General features: G+C 45.5%; 1 protein-coding gene and 3 non-coding genes across 5 annotated transcripts; all 4 read left to right on the forward strand.

Moving 5' to 3' along the window:
• Positions 1-9,728: 9,728 nt before the first annotated feature.
• Rpl21 (ribosomal protein L21) lies at positions 9,729-14,430 on the forward strand. Of its 2 annotated transcripts, none has more exons than XM_045155232.1 (5): positions 9,729-9,778; positions 12,208-12,286; positions 12,555-12,616; positions 13,120-13,232; positions 14,107-14,430. In XM_045155232.1, the coding sequence occupies exons 2-5, from the start codon at positions 12,220-12,222 to the stop codon at positions 14,345-14,347; spliced, it is 483 nt and encodes a 160-aa protein (XP_045011167.1). In that variant the 5' UTR covers positions 9,729-9,778; positions 12,208-12,219; the 3' UTR covers positions 14,348-14,430. The 2 variants fall into 2 exon arrangements, with proteins under 2 accessions (XP_045011167.1, XP_045011168.1); XM_045155233.1 differs by lacking the exon at positions 9,729-9,778 and adding an exon at positions 10,033-10,178.
• On the forward strand, positions 12,038-12,108 carry LOC123462616. The gene has a single exon (XR_006638403.1). It is a non-coding gene; the product is annotated as a small nucleolar RNA SNORD102 (small nucleolar RNA).
• Positions 12,956-13,026, forward strand: LOC123462617. Its single transcript, XR_006638404.1, has one exon. It is a non-coding gene; the product is annotated as a small nucleolar RNA SNORD102 (small nucleolar RNA).
• On the forward strand, positions 13,279-13,404 carry LOC123462647. The gene has a single exon (XR_006638431.1). It is a non-coding gene; the product is annotated as a small nucleolar RNA SNORA27 (small nucleolar RNA).
• Positions 14,431-17,435: the final 3,005 nt, after the last annotated feature.

Raw genomic sequence — 17,435 nt, forward strand, 5'->3', positions numbered from 1 at the left:
ACAAGACCATCGTAAGAGGAGGAAAAGACCATGACATCAAAATAAAAGAGAGACTGATTGAGATGGGGAGGGGATATGTTGGAGAGTGGAATTTCAAAGTGGAAAGTGGGGGCAGGGAGGGTGTTATCATGGGATACTTTTTATAATCATGGAAGATGTTAATAAAAATTAAGAATAAAAAAACTGAGATGGATAATTATTAAATTATTTATTGAGTGAAGTACAGAGCCAAGGAAAAGCTCCCACCTGGCTAGAGATCCTATGCAGATGGCCTGGAAAAAAAAAAAGTTCAAGGAGCTCCTGCCGCGTGGGGAGCTGGAGGGGATAAAGAACCCATGTGGAGTAATTCCCTCCCCCCCCCCCACGCTTTCCCTGTTGAAATTCCATTCTCCATCATATTACCTCCCCATCTCAATCATTGTACTTACATATATACAATATCAACCTATTAAGTACCCTCCTCCCTCCCTTTCTCTTCCCTTTATATCTCCTTTTTAACTTACTGGCCTCTGCTACTAAGTATTTTCCTTCTCATGCAGAAGCCCAATCATCTGTAGCTAGGATCCACAATATGAGCGAGAACATGTGGCGCTTGGCTTTCTGGGCACCATGGGATATTTTTTATAATCATGGAAAATGTTAATAAAAATTGAGAGAAAAATCAATTAATTAAAAAAAGAAAGAACCCATGTGGAGAGGGGCTGGAGTCCCTCCTGGCTGGGCTCTGGCAGCCCAGACCCAGCCAAGCAAAAAACTCACCCGCAGCTGGAAGTTCCCAAGTGCTCAGAGAGCCTGCCCCATCCCCTTGCAAAGGTTTTTCTAATTTGTTTGTTTTTTTTTGTCTTGTTTTGTTTTTCAAGGTAGGGTCTCATTCTGGCCCAGGCTGACCGGAATTCACTATGTAGTTTCAGGATGGCCTCCAACTCAGGGATCCTACCACTGCCTCTCAAATGCTGGTATTGAAGGTTTGCGTCACCATGCCTGGCTTTTGCAGAGGTATTTATATCATTAGGGTGGTGGGCTGTCTTCTGGCTCAGGTAATCCAAAGGGACATCTGGCTGGTTAGGGATAGGGCCGTGTCAGGAAGAGATTAGTCCTGACACCAAATTCCAGGGGCTGAACTTGACCAACCACAAGGTTTAAATCCTATGAAAGACCTCCCTCCCAGGAGGGTCCTGGTTGTTTGTGGAAAACCTGGTCTAGGAGAACTAGGCAAGAGATAAGAAATCAGATCATCTTGGATTTCTAGCAAGTGCAAATTTTCCTGTGTTTTTCACCTTCAGGGGTCCAGTCACCCTAACTCTACTCCCCTTTCAGTGGTTTGAATGACTGGCCCCTAATAGATTCAGGAGTTTATGAAAGCTTGTAATTTACATATTCAGCTGCCTGACTGGAGGAGCTGTCACTGTGGGTGGATCCTAGGGTCCAGCTCCAAGGTGTGGTGGCAGATCTGGAATTTCCAGCCAAAGATATGCAAAATGCTGGAGTTCCTGAGTGCGCTTGTGTGTGGTGGTTGTGGGTGCTTTTTGGCCTGTGAAAGTGGGCCAGCTGCTTCTGCATTATGGAACTTCCCCTCGATGTGCAAGCTTCAATAAATCCCTTCCTCCATAACTGTGCCTGGTTTGAAAGTTCATCCCAAACTTGGAGTGGCGCACGCCTTTAATCTCAACACTCCGGAGGCAGAGGTAGGATTGCTGAGAGTTCAAGGCCACCCTGAGACTACATAGTGAATTCTAGGTCAGCCTGGGCTAGAGTGAGACCCAATGTCAAAAAAAAAAAAGCAAAAGATCATCATCTCAGCAACATGAGGCTGACTGCCACAAATGGCTTACTGTTGAGGTGCTTGCTTGCAAGCAAGATGGCCCAGGTTCGAATCCCAGTACTTGCAAAAAGCCAGATGCAGCAAATGGCGCATACATCTAGAGTTCCTTTGCAGTGAGGAAGCCCTGGAGTGCCCATTCTCTTCCCCTCTCTCTCTCTCTCTCTCTCTCTCTCTCTCTCTCTCCCCTTGGAAATAATAATTTTCAAAAGTTTTAGCCTAAAGATAGATATTGCTCAGTAACAGCAATTACCTAGCATGGGAAGGGGAAGGTACTAGATTTCACCTCCAACACCATAAACAACAAAAAACAATTCTGAGACACAGGCGTTTTCTTTCCTCTAGCCAGCTGATAAATACTAAGTCTCGGGCACTACCAAGTAACCCCCATACTTCTATCTTCTTCAGGCTGTAGTTCCCCATTTTCTCTTCAGTATTTGCTCAGCTCAAATAGGAAGTTTGTGGGGGGATGGGGGCAGGAGAGAAGCTCATGAAAATGCAAAATCCCCCAGGACTCCAGAAAACCTCCAGGACCTGTGTCTTAACTTCCCCACCTGGAAACTTGACTTTGTCTGCAGGGGCTTTTGGGGTTTTTTCCCCCCAATTTTTATTTATTTTTTAATTTGGTTCTTTTGAGGAAGAGTTTCACTCTAATCAAAGCTAACATGGAACTCACTGTAGAGCCTATGCTGTCCTTGAAACTCATGGTGATCCTCTTACCTCAGCCTCCGAAGTGTGCACTGTTGAGCTGGAGGGATGGCTTAGTGGTTAAGGCACTTGCCTGCAAAGCTGAAGACCCAGGTTCAATTCTCCAGGACCCTCATAAGCCAGATGCACAAGATGGCACATACATCTGGAGTTTGTTGGCACTGACCAAAGGCCTTGGTGTGCCCATTCTCCCTCTTTTTTGTTTGTTTATTTTTATTTATTTGAGAGCGACAGACAGACAGAGAGAAAGAGGCAGAGAGAGAGAGAGTGGGCACACCAGGGCCTCCAGCCACTGCAAACGAACTCCAGACAAGTGCGCCCCCTTGAGCATCTGGCTAACGTGGGTCCTGGGGAACCGAGCCTCGAACCAGGGTCCTTAGGCTTCACAGGCCAGCGCTTAACTGCTAAGCCATCTCTCCAGCCCATCCATTCTCCCTCTTTATCACCCTCTCTCTCTCTCTCAAACAAATAAAGTAAAATAAAAAATAATAAAGGGATGAGCCACCACGCCCTATTAAAAAAAGATGCGCATTGTCATGGCTGGCTCTTGCCATCTTTTCATAACCATTAGACCTCAAAAGCTTAGATAATTCCCATTTACTTTTCAGTAAAGTCTTACTTTTTTTAGAAACAACTTATTTTTCATAAGACATTTATACTAAACGATAGTTGATTTACTAATTTTTGTTTAACATAAATATGAACATTTAACATTTTTATTCCATTGCTGGAGAGGTGGCTCCGTGGTTAAGGCACTTGCCCACAAAGCCTGATAACCCAGGTTCAGTTCCCCAGGACCCACGTAAAGCCAGATGCACAATGCGGTGCACGCATCTGGAGTTCATTTGAAGCGGCTAGAGGCCCTGGTGTGCCCATTCTCTCTCCCTGTCTTCCTTCTCTCTGACTCTATGACTTGCAGGATGTTTATATGGAGACAGTCCCTTCCCTGTCACCCTATTACCTTCTTGTCACATTTGCAGAGTGAGTTTTCTCAATGTTCCAGCAGTGTTTAACCCTGTGCTTGGAGTTTGTATTGTAAACACTTGGCTCTGACTTGAGATTTTACTGTCAAATGTTCAGATTTGGATATCAGTGCCCACAAACCCGCTTTCACTGACTTTCATCTGAACAGCCTGTGAAAGAACCTGGTGAAGGACAAAACTCCCCCTCGGGGCTTTCCTACAAATGCTGTCATTTCTCTAGTGAGAAACAGGCATAGCTTCCACTTCAGGAAAAAAAGAAAGAAAAAGACAGGCATGGGGCACACACCTTTAATTCCAGCACTCAGGAGGCCAAGAGGCAGGAGGATTGTGAGTTTGAGGCCACCCTGAGACTACATAGTGAATTCCAGGTCAGCCTGGGCTAGAGTGAAACCCTACCTTGAAAAGCAAAAAAAAGAAGAAACTTCTGCCAGGCACAAGAAACTGAATGGTGATTTCCTAAATTGAGGAAATGAGAGTGAATTAAAGGGAAAAGAGAACTTTTTATTGTATAATTTTTTAATACCTTTTGGGGTTGTTTTGTTTGGTTTTTTGTTTATTTTGGTTTTTCAAGGTAGGTTCTCACTCTAGCTCAGGCTGACCTGGAATTCACTGTGTAGTCTCAGGGTGGCCTCGGTGATCCTCCCACTTCTACCTCCCAAGTGCTGGGATTAAAGACGTGTACCACCATGCCAGGCTTCAGCCCATTCTTGTATGTTTTTATTTTGTTTTGTTTTGTTTCGTTTTGTTTTAACATTTCACATTGACAATGTATCACTGCCACGGTGACCTTGGGATGACTTGGAAGGCACCACAGTGCTGAGAAGAAGTGAGAGAGGATTGTTCACTACTGAGACATCTCTGTCACACCTTCCAAGGCTCAGGGTCTATTGCAGAAGAGCTGGCAAAAAGAATGCAAAAGCCAAAAGAGCGGTAGGACTCCTTACAATGCACTCTTCCAGACACAAAATGACCTGGATAATAATGACCTTGCAGTGCCTGACACTACTTACACAAGACCATCACAACAGGAGGAAGAGATGATGACATCAAAATGAAAGAAACAGATTGAGAGGGGGAGGGGATATAATGGAGAGTAGAGTTGCAAAGGGGAAAGTGGGGGGAGGGAACTACCATGGTTTATTGTCTATTATTATGGAAGTTGTCAATAAAAAAGAAAAGAAAATGTATTACTGTGGAGCATGGTGGCACACACTTTTAATCCCAGCACTCAGAAGCAAAGTTCAAGGCCACCCTGAGACTACTTAATGAATTCCAGGACAGCCTGGGCTGGAATGAGACACTACCTCAAAAAAAAAAAGAAAGAAAATATATTACTGGGCTGGAGAGATGGCTCAGCAGTTAAGACACTTGCCTGCAAAGCCTAAGGACTCAGGTTCAATTCCCCAATACCCACATAAAGCAGGTACACATATGGTATATATGTCTGGAGTTTATTTGCAGTGGCTAGAGGCCCTAGCATGTCCATTTTCTCTCTCCCATTAGAAAAATGTATAATTAAGCCAGGTGTGGTAACACGCCTTTAATCCCAGCACTTGTGGAAGGCAGAGGTAGGAGGATCACTGTGAGTTTGAGGCCACCCTGTGACTACATAGTGAATTCCAGGTCAGCCTAGGCTAGAGTGGGAAAAAAAAAGAAAAGAAAAAAGAAAAATGTATATATTTTAAAAGAAAGAGAAAAGCTGGAGGGATGGCTCAGCAGTTAAGGAGCTTGCCTGAAAAGCCAAAGGACCCAGGTTCAATTCCTCAGGACCCATATAAGCCAGATGCACAAGGTGGCACATGTGTCTGGAGTTTATTTGCAGTGGCTGGAGGCCCAGGTGCGTTCATTCTCTCTCTCTCTCTCTCTCTAATGTTTTTTTTTTTCTCGGTTTTTCGAGGTAGGGTCTCACTCTAGCCCAGACTGACCTGGAATTCACTATGTAGTCTCAGGGTGGCCTCGAACTCATAGCCATCATCCTACCTCTGCCTTCCGAGTGCTGGGATTAAAGGCATGCACCACCACGCCTGCCTATTTTTTCTTTTTGAGATAGGGTCTCAGTATAATCCAGGCTGACCTGAAATTCACTACATAATCTCAGGGTGCCCTCAGTCTCGTGGTGAACCTACTACCTCTGCCTCCCAAATACTGGGATTAAAGGCATGCACAACCACACCTGGTTTAAGAATTCTCCATTTGTCAAAAAGTTTTTGACCTCATCTAGAAATTTCTACCTTCCTCTGGATTTTTGCTAGGTTACAAAGTAAACTTGAATAGCATCCTTTCCAAAGATTTCACACACAGCTTCTTTTAGAAGTAGACAGTAGCAATGGAGAACAAAATTAGTCTAGACAAGAAAGAGAAAAGAAAGCTATTTTCAGCTTAAATTTTATTAGTGGTAACTTTCAGTCAGATGATATGTTAAAATTATTCAGAATTAAAAAATGAGTCATTTTAAGAAACTCTTGTTTGTTCTGGAGCATCTTGCAAAGAAATTATGCATATAACTAATTTTTTTTTTTTTCCAAGGTAGGGTCACTTACTAGCCTAGGCTAACCTGGAATTCACTATGTAGTCTCAAGGTGGCCTTGAACTCACAACAATCCTCCAACCTCTGCCTCCCAAGTGCTGGGATTAAAGGTATGCACCAAAGTAAAAGAGAGACTGATTGAAAGGAGGAAGGGGCATGATGGAGAGTGGAATTTCAAAGGGGAAGGTTGGGGGGAGGGAGGGAAATATCATGGGTTATTGTCTACAGTTATGGAAGTTGTCAATAAATTTTTTAAAAAATATTTTATTTATTCATTTGAGAGGGAGAGAGAAAAAAGAGGAAGACAGACAGAATGGACACACCGGGCCTCCAGCCACCACAAACAAACTCCAGACACATGAGCCACCTTGCGTACCTGGCTTATGTGGGGACTGGGGAATTGAATCTGGGTCCTTAGGCTTCACAGACAAATGCCTTAACTGCTAAGCTATCTCTCTACCCACAAATTATTATTTTTTTTATTTTTTGGTAGGGTCTCACCGTAGCCTAGGCTGACCTGGCATTCACTCCATACTCTTAGGCTGGCCTCAACTCACATCTATCCTCCTACCTCTGCCTCCCAACTATTGGGATTAACATTGTGCACCACCATGCCCAGCCATAGCAAGTTCTAAGGTGACTTTATCAAAGGGTCAGTATTGTAGACAGTTCCAACACTGCTGAGATGAACCTCCAAAGCAGGCACAGATTAGAGGAGGAAGGTATTTATTTCCACTTACAGATCCATGGGAAGTTCCATAATGGCAGAAGCTGCCTCCCATTCATAAATCCAAGCAGACAGAGACGCCATCACCAGGCAGACACCAACAAGGCAGCAAAGCAGCAAGGACTCAGCCTGAGATTAAACTGCTCTCCACACTTTTGGGCTGGCATTCAGATCTGTCTCCCCCACCCCCATGCCTTTGGGCTGAACCACCTCAGCCAGGGATGGAGATCTTTGTATCTATACCTTTCAGAAAAGGTAAAATAACAAAGTTTTATATAAATAGGTCATATGGAAACCTACAGTTTTGGACAATGGAACACACAGGAGCCATAGATTGTTACTACAACATTTTCAGTGCCAGAGATGGGATATCTTCCAGTGAGTTGTTGGCCAAGGAGGTCCCTGATGCCCCCCAAACATTACAGGCCATTGCTGAGGCCCTTGGTTTCCCACCAGGAATAGATGGTAAGTCCCTGTTGCTGAAGTCTGCACATACTTGGGCTGCAAGGTCACTGAGAAACCCTGCTGGAGCTGAGCTGTAAACCTCCTCCATGTAGACCAGCTGACAGAAAGCTGGAAAAAGCCATGCTGCATTCAGTTCAATGGGAGAGAGAGAAATCACCAGTGAAGATATCCAACAGTGGACACTGTAACCCTTATATGTCCCTTTTATGGCCAAATGAGCCAATGGTTACATTAGTTGCACATCTGTTATGGGGGAAACTAACTGCCCTCTAATTTGATTGGAGGCCCTGATACTGAAAACCTACAGCAGGGGTAGTCATGAGCCCTGGGGGTGTAACATCTGCTGCTGTCTGGCTAAATTATATACTATGCTCACCAAACTGCCCAGTAAGCACTTCTCTTAATGTTTATACCCTTATATTAATGCTACTCTCACTTTTGGTTAGAGAAGCTTCTCTTTTCAGATGGCTAGGACCTTGAGATGACTCAGAAGTCACCATGGTGCTGAGAGAAGTGACAGAGGAGTGCTCAGCACTGTAATATCTCTATCACACCTTCCAAGGCTCAGGGTTCATTGAGGAAGAGGTGGCAGAAAGAATGTAAGAGCCAAAGGAAGGGTAGGACTGCTTACAACGTGCTCCAGATGCGTGCACCTCCATGTGCATCTAGCTTACATGGGTCCTGGGAAATCACACTGATGTCCTTTAACTTTGCAGGCAAGCGCCTTAACTGCTAAGCCATCCTTCAGCCCAAAGTTCCAGTCTTATTATGAATGTCCTTGCAGATGTCTCCTTATTCCCTTGTAGGGTATACACTAGTGGCATTGTTGGCTGGCAAGTCATGTCCATGCTCAGCAGACAAGATTCTGGCCACATCTGATGGATGGATCTGGAAGAGCAGCTGCTGCTCTTATACTGAGTGACGTCACAAACGTCTCTGCTGCCCTCCTTCCCGTAGCTGTCAGAGGAAATAGCAAAATAGAACTCTAAAACTTTATGTCTTCACAAAAGCAATGAATAAGATTTTAAAGCCAGACATGGTGGCACATGCCTTTAATCCCAGCACTTGGAAGCCAGAGGTAAAAAGATTGCCCTGAGTTTGAGGCCACCCTGAGACTATATAGTGAATATCAGGCCAGCCTGGGCTCTAGAGTGAGACCCTACCTTGAAAATCCACACACACACAGACACACACTTAAGAAAACAACCAACCACCATAAGACACAACTTTGGGAAGAAGAGAAAAAGTGATTTCTGGAGATTTTACATTATGCAACTCAAAATCTCCAGTAAAATTTTATCAATGAAAAATGAGAAATGATGGCACAACCTTAATCCCAGCACTCAGGAAGCAGAGGTAGAAGGATGACTGTGAGTTCCCAGGCATAAAGCCTGGGCCTACAGAATTCAAGATCACCTCAACTTGAGCTCAAGTGAAACCCTGACAAACAAACAAAATACTGTCAGGCTGGAAAAAGCATTTGCCTGTGAAGCCTAAAGAGATCTAGTTTCAATTCCCCAGTACCCACATAAGCCAGATGTACATGGTGGCACATGCATCTAGAGTTCATGTGCACTGGCTAGAGGCCCTGGGGTGCTCATTCTCTCTCTCTCTCTGCATCTTTCTCTCTTAAATAAGTATTTTTTTTTTCAATTGTCAAGGTCGGGGGCTGGAGAGATGGTATAGTGGTTAAGGCGTTTGCCTGCAAAGCCAAAGTACCAAAGTTTGATTCCCCAGGACCCATGTAAGCTAGATGGACAAGGTATCGCATGCATGTGGAATTAGTTTGCAGTGGCTGGAGGTCCTGGTGTGCCCATTCTGTCTCTGCGTCTTTCCATCTCTGAAACAAATAAGAATGAAACTTTGTATTTTCTTTATTTTTATTGACAACTTCCATAATTTTAAACAATATCCCATGGTAATTTTCTCCCTCCCCTCCACTTTCCCTTTTGAAACTCCACTCTCCATCACATGCAGGTCCTCTAGCCACTACTGCAAACGAACTCCAGAAGCATGTGCCACCTTGTGCATCTGGCTTTACGTGGGCACTGGGGAATCACACTTGGGTCCTTGGGCGTCCTCAACCGCTAGGCCACCCCTCCAGCCCCCGCTATTCTTGCTTCGTTATAATGTGCGCACGTAATTTCTGCAAACAGCGCGGATGACACTCCACTTCGCCCCGACGCCAGGAGTCCCAACGGCAGCAGCACAGCCTCCCCCGGAAGACACAAGAGTGACGCAACGCCTACGTCAGCGTGCCCGGGACGTCGCCTGCTTGGACGCCCCGCAAGGCCCCTTTCCGGGTGGTCCGGCAGGATCCGAGCTGTGTCGGTCGGGCCGTGTGGATGATCCGCTGGACTCTTCGTCTGCGGGCCGAGCAGAGCGTCCTGGCGGCGTCGCGGCAGTCGGGGATCACGGCCTTTTCCCCCGGGACAGCCGCCGGCGCCCCGACGTCCGTTCAGGCATCGCGGCGGGCAGCCCGCCGGCCCTCGTAAGACCCGCGCCGAGGCCACGCCCCCTTCCTTTCGGCCGGAGCCGCCATCTTCCAGGTAGGGCGCGCGCGTGGCTCCGGCGGCCCGCTGCTGGCGACGATCGCGCCCCGAGGGTGTCGGGTCCCCGGCGCGGCGTTTCAGAGTGTGCAGCCGCTGTGCAGGTCACTGGGCGTGGGCGGTGGAGGCCCTGCCCGGCCGGGAGCTGACGGCGCCGCGGGGCTCGAGCGCCGAGTCCCGCGCCGCGGCCTTCGTGGAGACGGAAGCCGAGAGAGGCGGCGAGGCGAATGTGGTTCTCCTGGGGCTTCATCCCCGGCGTCCTGGGCCTAATTACCGGCCGCGTGGGCTGCTCCTGTCCACCTGCTTTTGTGCACCCAACAATCTGAGCTGGTCGGAAAAAGGACGCCGGGCCCAAGGGGTCGGGGTTTAAAACCAGCCGTCTGCTTTTTATTTTTTGAAGGTATATTTGTTTGGTTGAAAAGAGAATCTGGGTGCACCGGAGCCTCTTGCCATTGTAAACGAACTCCACATGCATGCGCGTCTGGCTTTACGTGGGTACTGGGGAATCGAACCCGAGCCGGCAGCCTTTGCAAGCAGGCGTCTATAATCGCCGAGCCATCTCCCAGGCGTTAGGTTTTTGTTCAGTGTATCTTACATTTCTTTACTTGAGAGAGAAATAGGCAGGCAGAGTGAGAATGGGTGCGGCGAAGATTGGCTCCTGGTGGTACGTGGAGGAAAGGGAACATCCCAATGATCTTATGACTGCTACACCGGTATTTATACTGAGGAGGAGTTGTTGAACATGTTTTGAGCGATTCCAGGATTGTATATGTACCTGAGAAGTTCGAGCAAAAAGTTTAGTACTTGGTTGTAATTCTGTGAACAGTAGCAGCAGTTACTAAGAGTGGAGCAAACACTGGTGTCACTCCATAGAGTGGGTCTAAATCCTTCCAGAGAGAGGCACTATGAGCTGCTTGCAGCTGAACGAACGCCAGATGCATGTGCCACTTTGTGCATTTGGCTTTGTGTGTCCTGGGGGATAGAACTCAGGCCTTCAGCCACTGAGCCACCTCTCCAACCCTTGGCATTATTTTTAATAACTGCTTTAGGGCTTCACATACTGGGAATTGTTTTGGAAACATTAAGTGTTGGGTGCGTTGGGTTTAGAACTTTATAGGAAAATGGGCTCTGGGATCAGAAATAGCTTGTATTACTGATCTGGTCCTTGTGACTCCCCAGAGGTAAGATCAGAGCATTACTATGGACTTAACACAACTTTATGATTTTAATACAACTGTATTTTCAGGATTAGAATGGGTAATGTGGCTAAGTAACCCTGAGAAGTAAAGGATGCATCCCTGTTTTGTTTTTGGCTTTTCAAGGTAGGGTCTCGCTGTAGCCCAAGCTGGGCTCAAACTCACAGTGATCCTCTTAACCTCTGGCTCCCTACTGCTGGGATTAAAGGCCTGTGCTACGACTGGCCACTGAAACTTGAATTTGGGTTAAGTGAAACATTCTTGTGTTTCTTTTCCACACATTTTTGTGTAAAAAGTGCATAGGTGGTCGTTCTGTAAGGACTGTTAATGACTCAAACTGCTACGTGTTAGGACACCTTCATCAAGTGGAGCCTGACTGGTGTTTGCCTTGTGGTAAGGGTGAGCGCCAGGAATGGCACTTCTACCTCTGAATTACTAGAGTAATCAAAACCATTGTTTGGTCTATTGGAAATCAAAGGAAAGTTCAGTTTTAAAATATATGTAGGTAAATTCTCAGGTGATGATAAAAATGTTAATTTTATCTACCAATTGAGAAGTGCCAAGCATTGTTGAGAGCTTACCTGTCAGTTGGTTATGGGTGTCCTAAACCAGGCGTGGCGGCAACCCCCTCGATCCTAAACCTAGGTTGACCTGGCAGTCACTGTAGTCCCAGGCTGTCCTCAAACTCAAGGATCCTCTTGCTCTGTTCCCATCATGCCTGGCTTGTTTGAGTTTTAATGTCCACTTTGCTCTTGTTAAGATGAGAAGAGGTTCTTTGCCCTTTAAAGGAACAGTTGATACAGGTCTGTATTCCCCGTACATGGGAGGCTGAGGCAGGAGGATTGATTGTTTGAGGGCATCCTGTGCTGTGTAGGCAGAAAAGATCCTGTCTGTTGGTAGGGTTTGATTGCTGACCCCACTTTTTAGGTTCTTCAGTTTATTGCAACTGGAATACAAACATAAAATGCAGGTTCTTTTGGTTAAAAGACATGACCAACTTAACTGTTACTGACAGTTAACATACCCCGGTGTTGGGTAATGTTTAAACAAATCGGCACTCTAGAGCTTAATGATGATTGTCTTTTTGATTGCTTGAAGCAATGTGAAAAACACATTTCACCGGCTCTGAAAGTTCTTGAGTTGCCACTTCAAGGAAATCTTAGATTGTCTTGGTTACTTTATTAAATGAAGAGGAAATTGCCGAAATAACACTTTATACTTCTGGTTTTGCAGTAATTTGCCAAGATGACAAACACAAAGGGAAAGAGGAGAGGCACCCGGTACATGTTCTCTAGGCCTTTCAGAAAACATGGTAAGTAGACTGGTGACAAACAGTGTTCGTTTGAGTTTAACATGCAACTGACATACGCTTATATTTTATAATAAGTGAAAAAATAAATACATATAAAGTTTCTTAACTAAGTGTCAATGCCGGCTTAAGCTTCATTGATTTTTTTTTCAACTGATTCTGCTTTCAGGAGAAATTTTCCATTAGCAAGATTTAAAATTTATAAGTTAAAGATGTACAAATACATTTTTTTCACTTGACTTCATCTGTGCTTTCCCCCCTTTTTTTTCAGGAGTTGTTCCATTGGCCACGTATATGCGAATCTACAAGAAGGGTGATATTGTAGACATAAAGGTAAATTATAAGGAAATAAGGCTAAGTTAAGGAAGTTGGACTCCAGTCTTGAAATTACTATCAAAGTAGTGATGTCGAACAGTTTGTGGGGTTGAGAAGGAATACGTCATTTAAAATGTTGTTGGAGCCAATGTGGTGGCATACACCTTTAACCCCAGCAGAGACAGGAGGATCGCTGAGTTCTAGGCCAGCCTTGGACTACAAAGTGAGTGCCAGGTCAGCCTGGGCTAAAGTAAGACCCTACCTTTAAAAAGCCAAAAGTAGAAAAAGAGGAAAGAAAAGCCCATTGTGAGCTATTCTTTGGATAACATAATATTTACACATATTTTGGCACTCTAGAGCTTAATGATGATTGTCTTTTTGATTGCTTGAAGCAATGTGAAAAACACATTTCACCGGCTCTGAAAGTTCTTGAGTTGCCACTTCAAGGAAATCTTAGATTGTCTTGGTTACCTTTATAAATGAAAAGGAAATTGCTGAAATAGCATTTGTCTCTCAACTAGGGAATGGGTACTGTCCAAAAAGGAATGCCTCATAAATGCTACCATGGGAAGACTGGAAGAGTCTACAATGTCACTCAGCACGCTGTTGGCATTGTTGTGAACAAGCAAGTCAAGTAAGTGTGGCCATGCTTCTTTGGTGGCTCTTCAGCATTGTATCACATGCCCCCTTTCACTTTGCCAATTGGACTTATGTCTTTATTGGCCATTCAAGTGGGGCAAAGGAAAAACCCTTTAAAACCCAGGCAAACTTAGTGTTTGTCTTGTAACCTGTCAGGGGAAACATTGAAAAACCTTACATGAACAAGCAGCGCTAGTTTTATAACAAAAATGTACCAGAGCCAGGTGTGTGGTGGCGCATGCCTATAATCCCAGCACTCTGGAGGCTGAGGTGTGAGACTCACCTTGAGTTCAAGGCCACCCTAAGACTATATAGTGAATTCCAGGTAAGCCTGGGCTAGAGGGAGACCCTACCTTGAAAAAGCAAATAAATAGGCTGACCTGGAATTAGTCTCAGCCTGGACTCAAACTCATGGCGATCCTCCTACCTTTGCCTCCTGAGTGCTATAATTAAAGTGCACCACCACGCCTAACTGAATTTTTTTTTTTTTTTTGCTATGTTGCTGGGCATAGTGCAGGCCTTAATCCCAGCACTGGGGGTGGGAAAGAGGTGGGATTGCCTTGAGTTTGAGGTGAATTTAAGACCGCATAGTGAATTTTAAGTCAGCATGGGCTGGGGTGAGACCCTACCTCAAGAACAGAAACAGACTAACCCCCAAAAGTTTACTGTTTTATTGGCCTGGTTCTGGTTGGATAATGGGTGTTCAGAGACTAAGGTAGGAATATTACCTTCCAGGCCTCCAATTAGAATAGTTAATTACCTTTGAGTAAAAAATAGTAGTTATTTAGAAAATGAAACTATTAATAGTTTTCTGCATTTCCATTGTATATTTGAGTGAAGCACTTAAAAGAATTTTCTCCTCTCACCAGGGGCAAGATTCTTGCCAAGAGAATTAATGTGCGTATCGAGCATATTAAGCACTCTAAGAGCCGAGACAGCTTCCTGAAACGGGTGAAGGAAAATGACCAGAAGAAGAAGGAGGCCAAAGAGAAGGGAACCTGGGTGCAGCTGAAGCGGCAGCCCGCTCCGCCCAGAGAGGCGCACTTTGTGAGGACTAATGGAAAAGAGCCGGAGCTGCTGGAGCCTATTCCCTATGAGTTCATGGCTTAATAGATGTCCTAAATGAATCAGACCTAGATTGTCAAAGTGCTTTTCTTCATTAAAGTATGGTGTCCTCACTTAAAAGAAATATATTTAAAGCTTTTTAATATTTATTTGCTGAGATGGGGGGCAGGATGAGAGAGGGAACCCACTTGCCTCCTGCTACTGCAAGCAGACTCCAGACCCATGCTCCACTTTGTGAACCTGTCTTTACATACTGAGGAATTGTGTCCAGGCCGTCAGGTTTTATAAGCAAGTGGAACTGCTGAGCCATCTCTTCAGCCCAAAAGCAGATGTTAATTGTCCTAGTCTTCCTGTTCAACTTTAGCATGTTTCTTGCTACAACATGTGGCCCAGTGTGCAACTGATAGACTACTTGTTAGGAACATAGCCAAATATGAAGCTGGCCATGGTGGTCTGCCCCTTTAATTAATTCCAGCACTTGAGAGATAATCCTCTAAATCACTGGGGGAAATGTAGAAAAGTCAGTGGGATGTTGGGCATGGTGCTGCATCTCCAATCCTTAGCACTCTTAAAAGGATCTTGAGCTGGAGGCCATCCTGGGCTATATAGCAAAACCATTGCAGAGAGGGATATAAACAATAGAAATTGAAATCCCAAGGCAGGCATGGTGATGCATGCCTCGAGTCCAGGAGGGAGACTGCATAGTGAATTCCAGGTCTGGCTATGCTGTAGCAAGACCCTATCTGGGAAAGAAATTGAAACCCAAGATGAAGGAGTGGTAGGAATAGTGTCTCCTGAGCTCTTGTTACCCCCTTTGAAGGTGATGTAGCTGTGTCCTCCCAAGGGGGCGAAGCTATCCTCAAGCCAAAAGAGGGAAAGAGTGGCCCCTGGGCTATTTTTTCCAGTTGCAACACAGTTGGATTTGATTCCAGTTTTGAGTGTTCAAGGGATACATTGAAGCCACAGCATTGTGCATCCTCTTGCTTGAAGTAGAAGTGGATTTCATGTAAGTTGTCTGCTTGTGACCCTATTTATTTTGTTTTTTTTCTCTAGGTAGGGTCTCACTCTAGATCAGGCTGAACTGGAATTCACTGTACTCTCAGGGTGGCCTTGAACTCAGTGATCCTCCTACCTCTGCCTCTTGAGTGCTGGAATTAGAGGTGTGCGCCGCCACGCCCGGCTTCTCTGTCCCTGCTTAAATGACACGTTCCGGGGCAATGGTGGAGAAGGTAAGGCCGCCTGCCGCTCCACCTTGAGGACCTTCGATCCCGGCACCCACACAAAGCCAGCCATGTGCTGAAGAGAGCACACAGGATTGCTGGGGCGTCATGGTCAGCCAGTCTGACTGCAAAGCGGGGAGCCCCAGGTTCAGTGTGAGAAGCCCTGTCTCAGAAATCCAGCCTAGGAGCAGCATGGAGACCTGTATGCACCACACACTGAAGCCCCACGGTCCATCTTTGGGACAGTCACTGATCTTCCTCTGGCATACGGTTGAAGTTTTAGCTTTCTAATGCCATTATTTTCAGGCTGTCTGTATTTAGCAATTTTTTTTTAACTGCATTTAATGCCCCACAAAATGGTATGGGTTATGAAAGAGCCTTGGTGGAAACCGGTTCTTTGTGACCCAGTAAATGGTGATTAAACTTGTCCTTCAGAAGTCATACTAAAGCGCTCACTTCATTCAGTAGTACATTTACTGAAATGGTAACTACATACTGACATGGCCCCTGTGTAAGTATACCATACAGGTACAGGAAGGTACTTTGTGCTGACTTGAAAGGTTGAATTTAGGGGCTGGAGAGGTGGCTTAGTTAGCCATTTGCCAGCAAATCCAAAGGACCCAGGTTTGATTCCCCAGGACCCATGTCTAGCCAGATGTGTAAGGGGGCACACACATCTGGAGTTTGTTTACAATGGCTGGAGGCCCTGGTGCACCCATTTTCTCTCTCCCCTTTTGTCAAATTAAAAGAACCATTGAATTTAAGTATGGTGACACATGCCTTTAATCCCAGCAGAGGTAGGGGGATCATTGTGAGTCGGAAGATTAAGTAGAGAATTCCAGGTCAGCCTGGGCTAGAGTGAAACCCTACCTCAAAAAACCAATAAATAGGGCTGGAGAGATGGCTTAGCGGTTAAGCGCTTGCCTGTGAAGGACCCCGGTTCGAGGCTTGGTTCCCCAGGTCCCACGTTAGCCAGATGCACAAGGGGTCGCATGCATCTGGAGTTCGTTTGCAGAGGCTGGAAGCCCTGGGGCGCCCATTCTCTCTCCCTCTATCTGTCTTTCTCTGTGTCTGTCGCTCTCAAATAAATAAAATGTTTAAAAAACCAATAAATAAAAAATGAGGGCTGGAGAGATGGCTTAGTGGTTAAGGCATTTGCCTGTAAAGCCAAAGGATCCTGGTTCGATTCTCCAGGACCCACCTAAGCCAGAGGCACAAGGGGGTGCACATATCTGGAGTTTGTCTGCAGTGGCTGGATGCCCTGGTGCACCCATTTGCTCTGTCCCTCTTTCTCTCAAGTAAGTTGAATTTAGCTCAGTGTGGTAGTGCATGCTGTTACTCTCATGATACCAGGAGGAATAGGTAGGATCACTGTAAATTTGAGGCCAGTCTGGGACTAGAGAGTGAGGGCCTATCTCAAAAATAAAAAAATTTTGTGTACTAAGAAGTCTTTTCCTGGGCTGGAGGGATGGTTTAGTGGTTATGGTGCTTGCCTGTGAAGCCTAAGACTCAGATTTGATTCTCCAGATCCCACATAAGCCAGATGCACATGATGATGCATACATCTGGAGTTTGTGGTGGTTTGAGGCCCTCTTGTGCCCATTCTCGCTCTCCCTCTCTCTGTCTCATAAATAATATTTTTAAATGATATCTCTGTGTTTTAATATTTATTTGAGAGAAAGAGAAGGAATGGGCTCACCAGGGTGCCAAACCACTGCAAAAGAATGCACACCTATAATCCCAGCAGAGAGGCAGAGGTAGGATTGCTGTGAGTTCAAGGCCACCCTGAGACTACATGGTGAATTCCAGGTCAGCCTGGGCTACAGGGAGATTCTACCTTGAAAAAACAAAAACCAAATAATTCTTTTTCTTTAAGAACAGCTTTGGCTTCACGGTGTCTCTTCACGGTTGCT

Source organism: Jaculus jaculus, chromosome 7 (assembly GCF_020740685.1).
Source record: "Jaculus jaculus isolate mJacJac1 chromosome 7, mJacJac1.mat.Y.cur, whole genome shotgun sequence".
Lineage (NCBI taxonomy): Eukaryota > Metazoa > Chordata > Mammalia > Rodentia > Dipodidae > Jaculus > Jaculus jaculus.

Excerpts from the sequence above, each read along its gene's own strand:
- Rpl21 (XM_045155232.1), top strand. The coding sequence starts at position 12,220 with ATGACAAACACAAAGGGAAAGAGGAGAGGCACCCGGTACATGTTCTCT. Across the intron at positions 12,287-12,554 it reads TAGGCCTTTCAGAAAACATG|GAGTTGTTCCATTGGCCACG; the intron begins GTAAGTAGACTG and ends CTTTTTTTTCAG. Across the intron at positions 13,233-14,106 it reads GTTGTGAACAAGCAAGTCAA|GGGCAAGATTCTTGCCAAGA; the intron begins GTAAGTGTGGCC and ends TCCTCTCACCAG.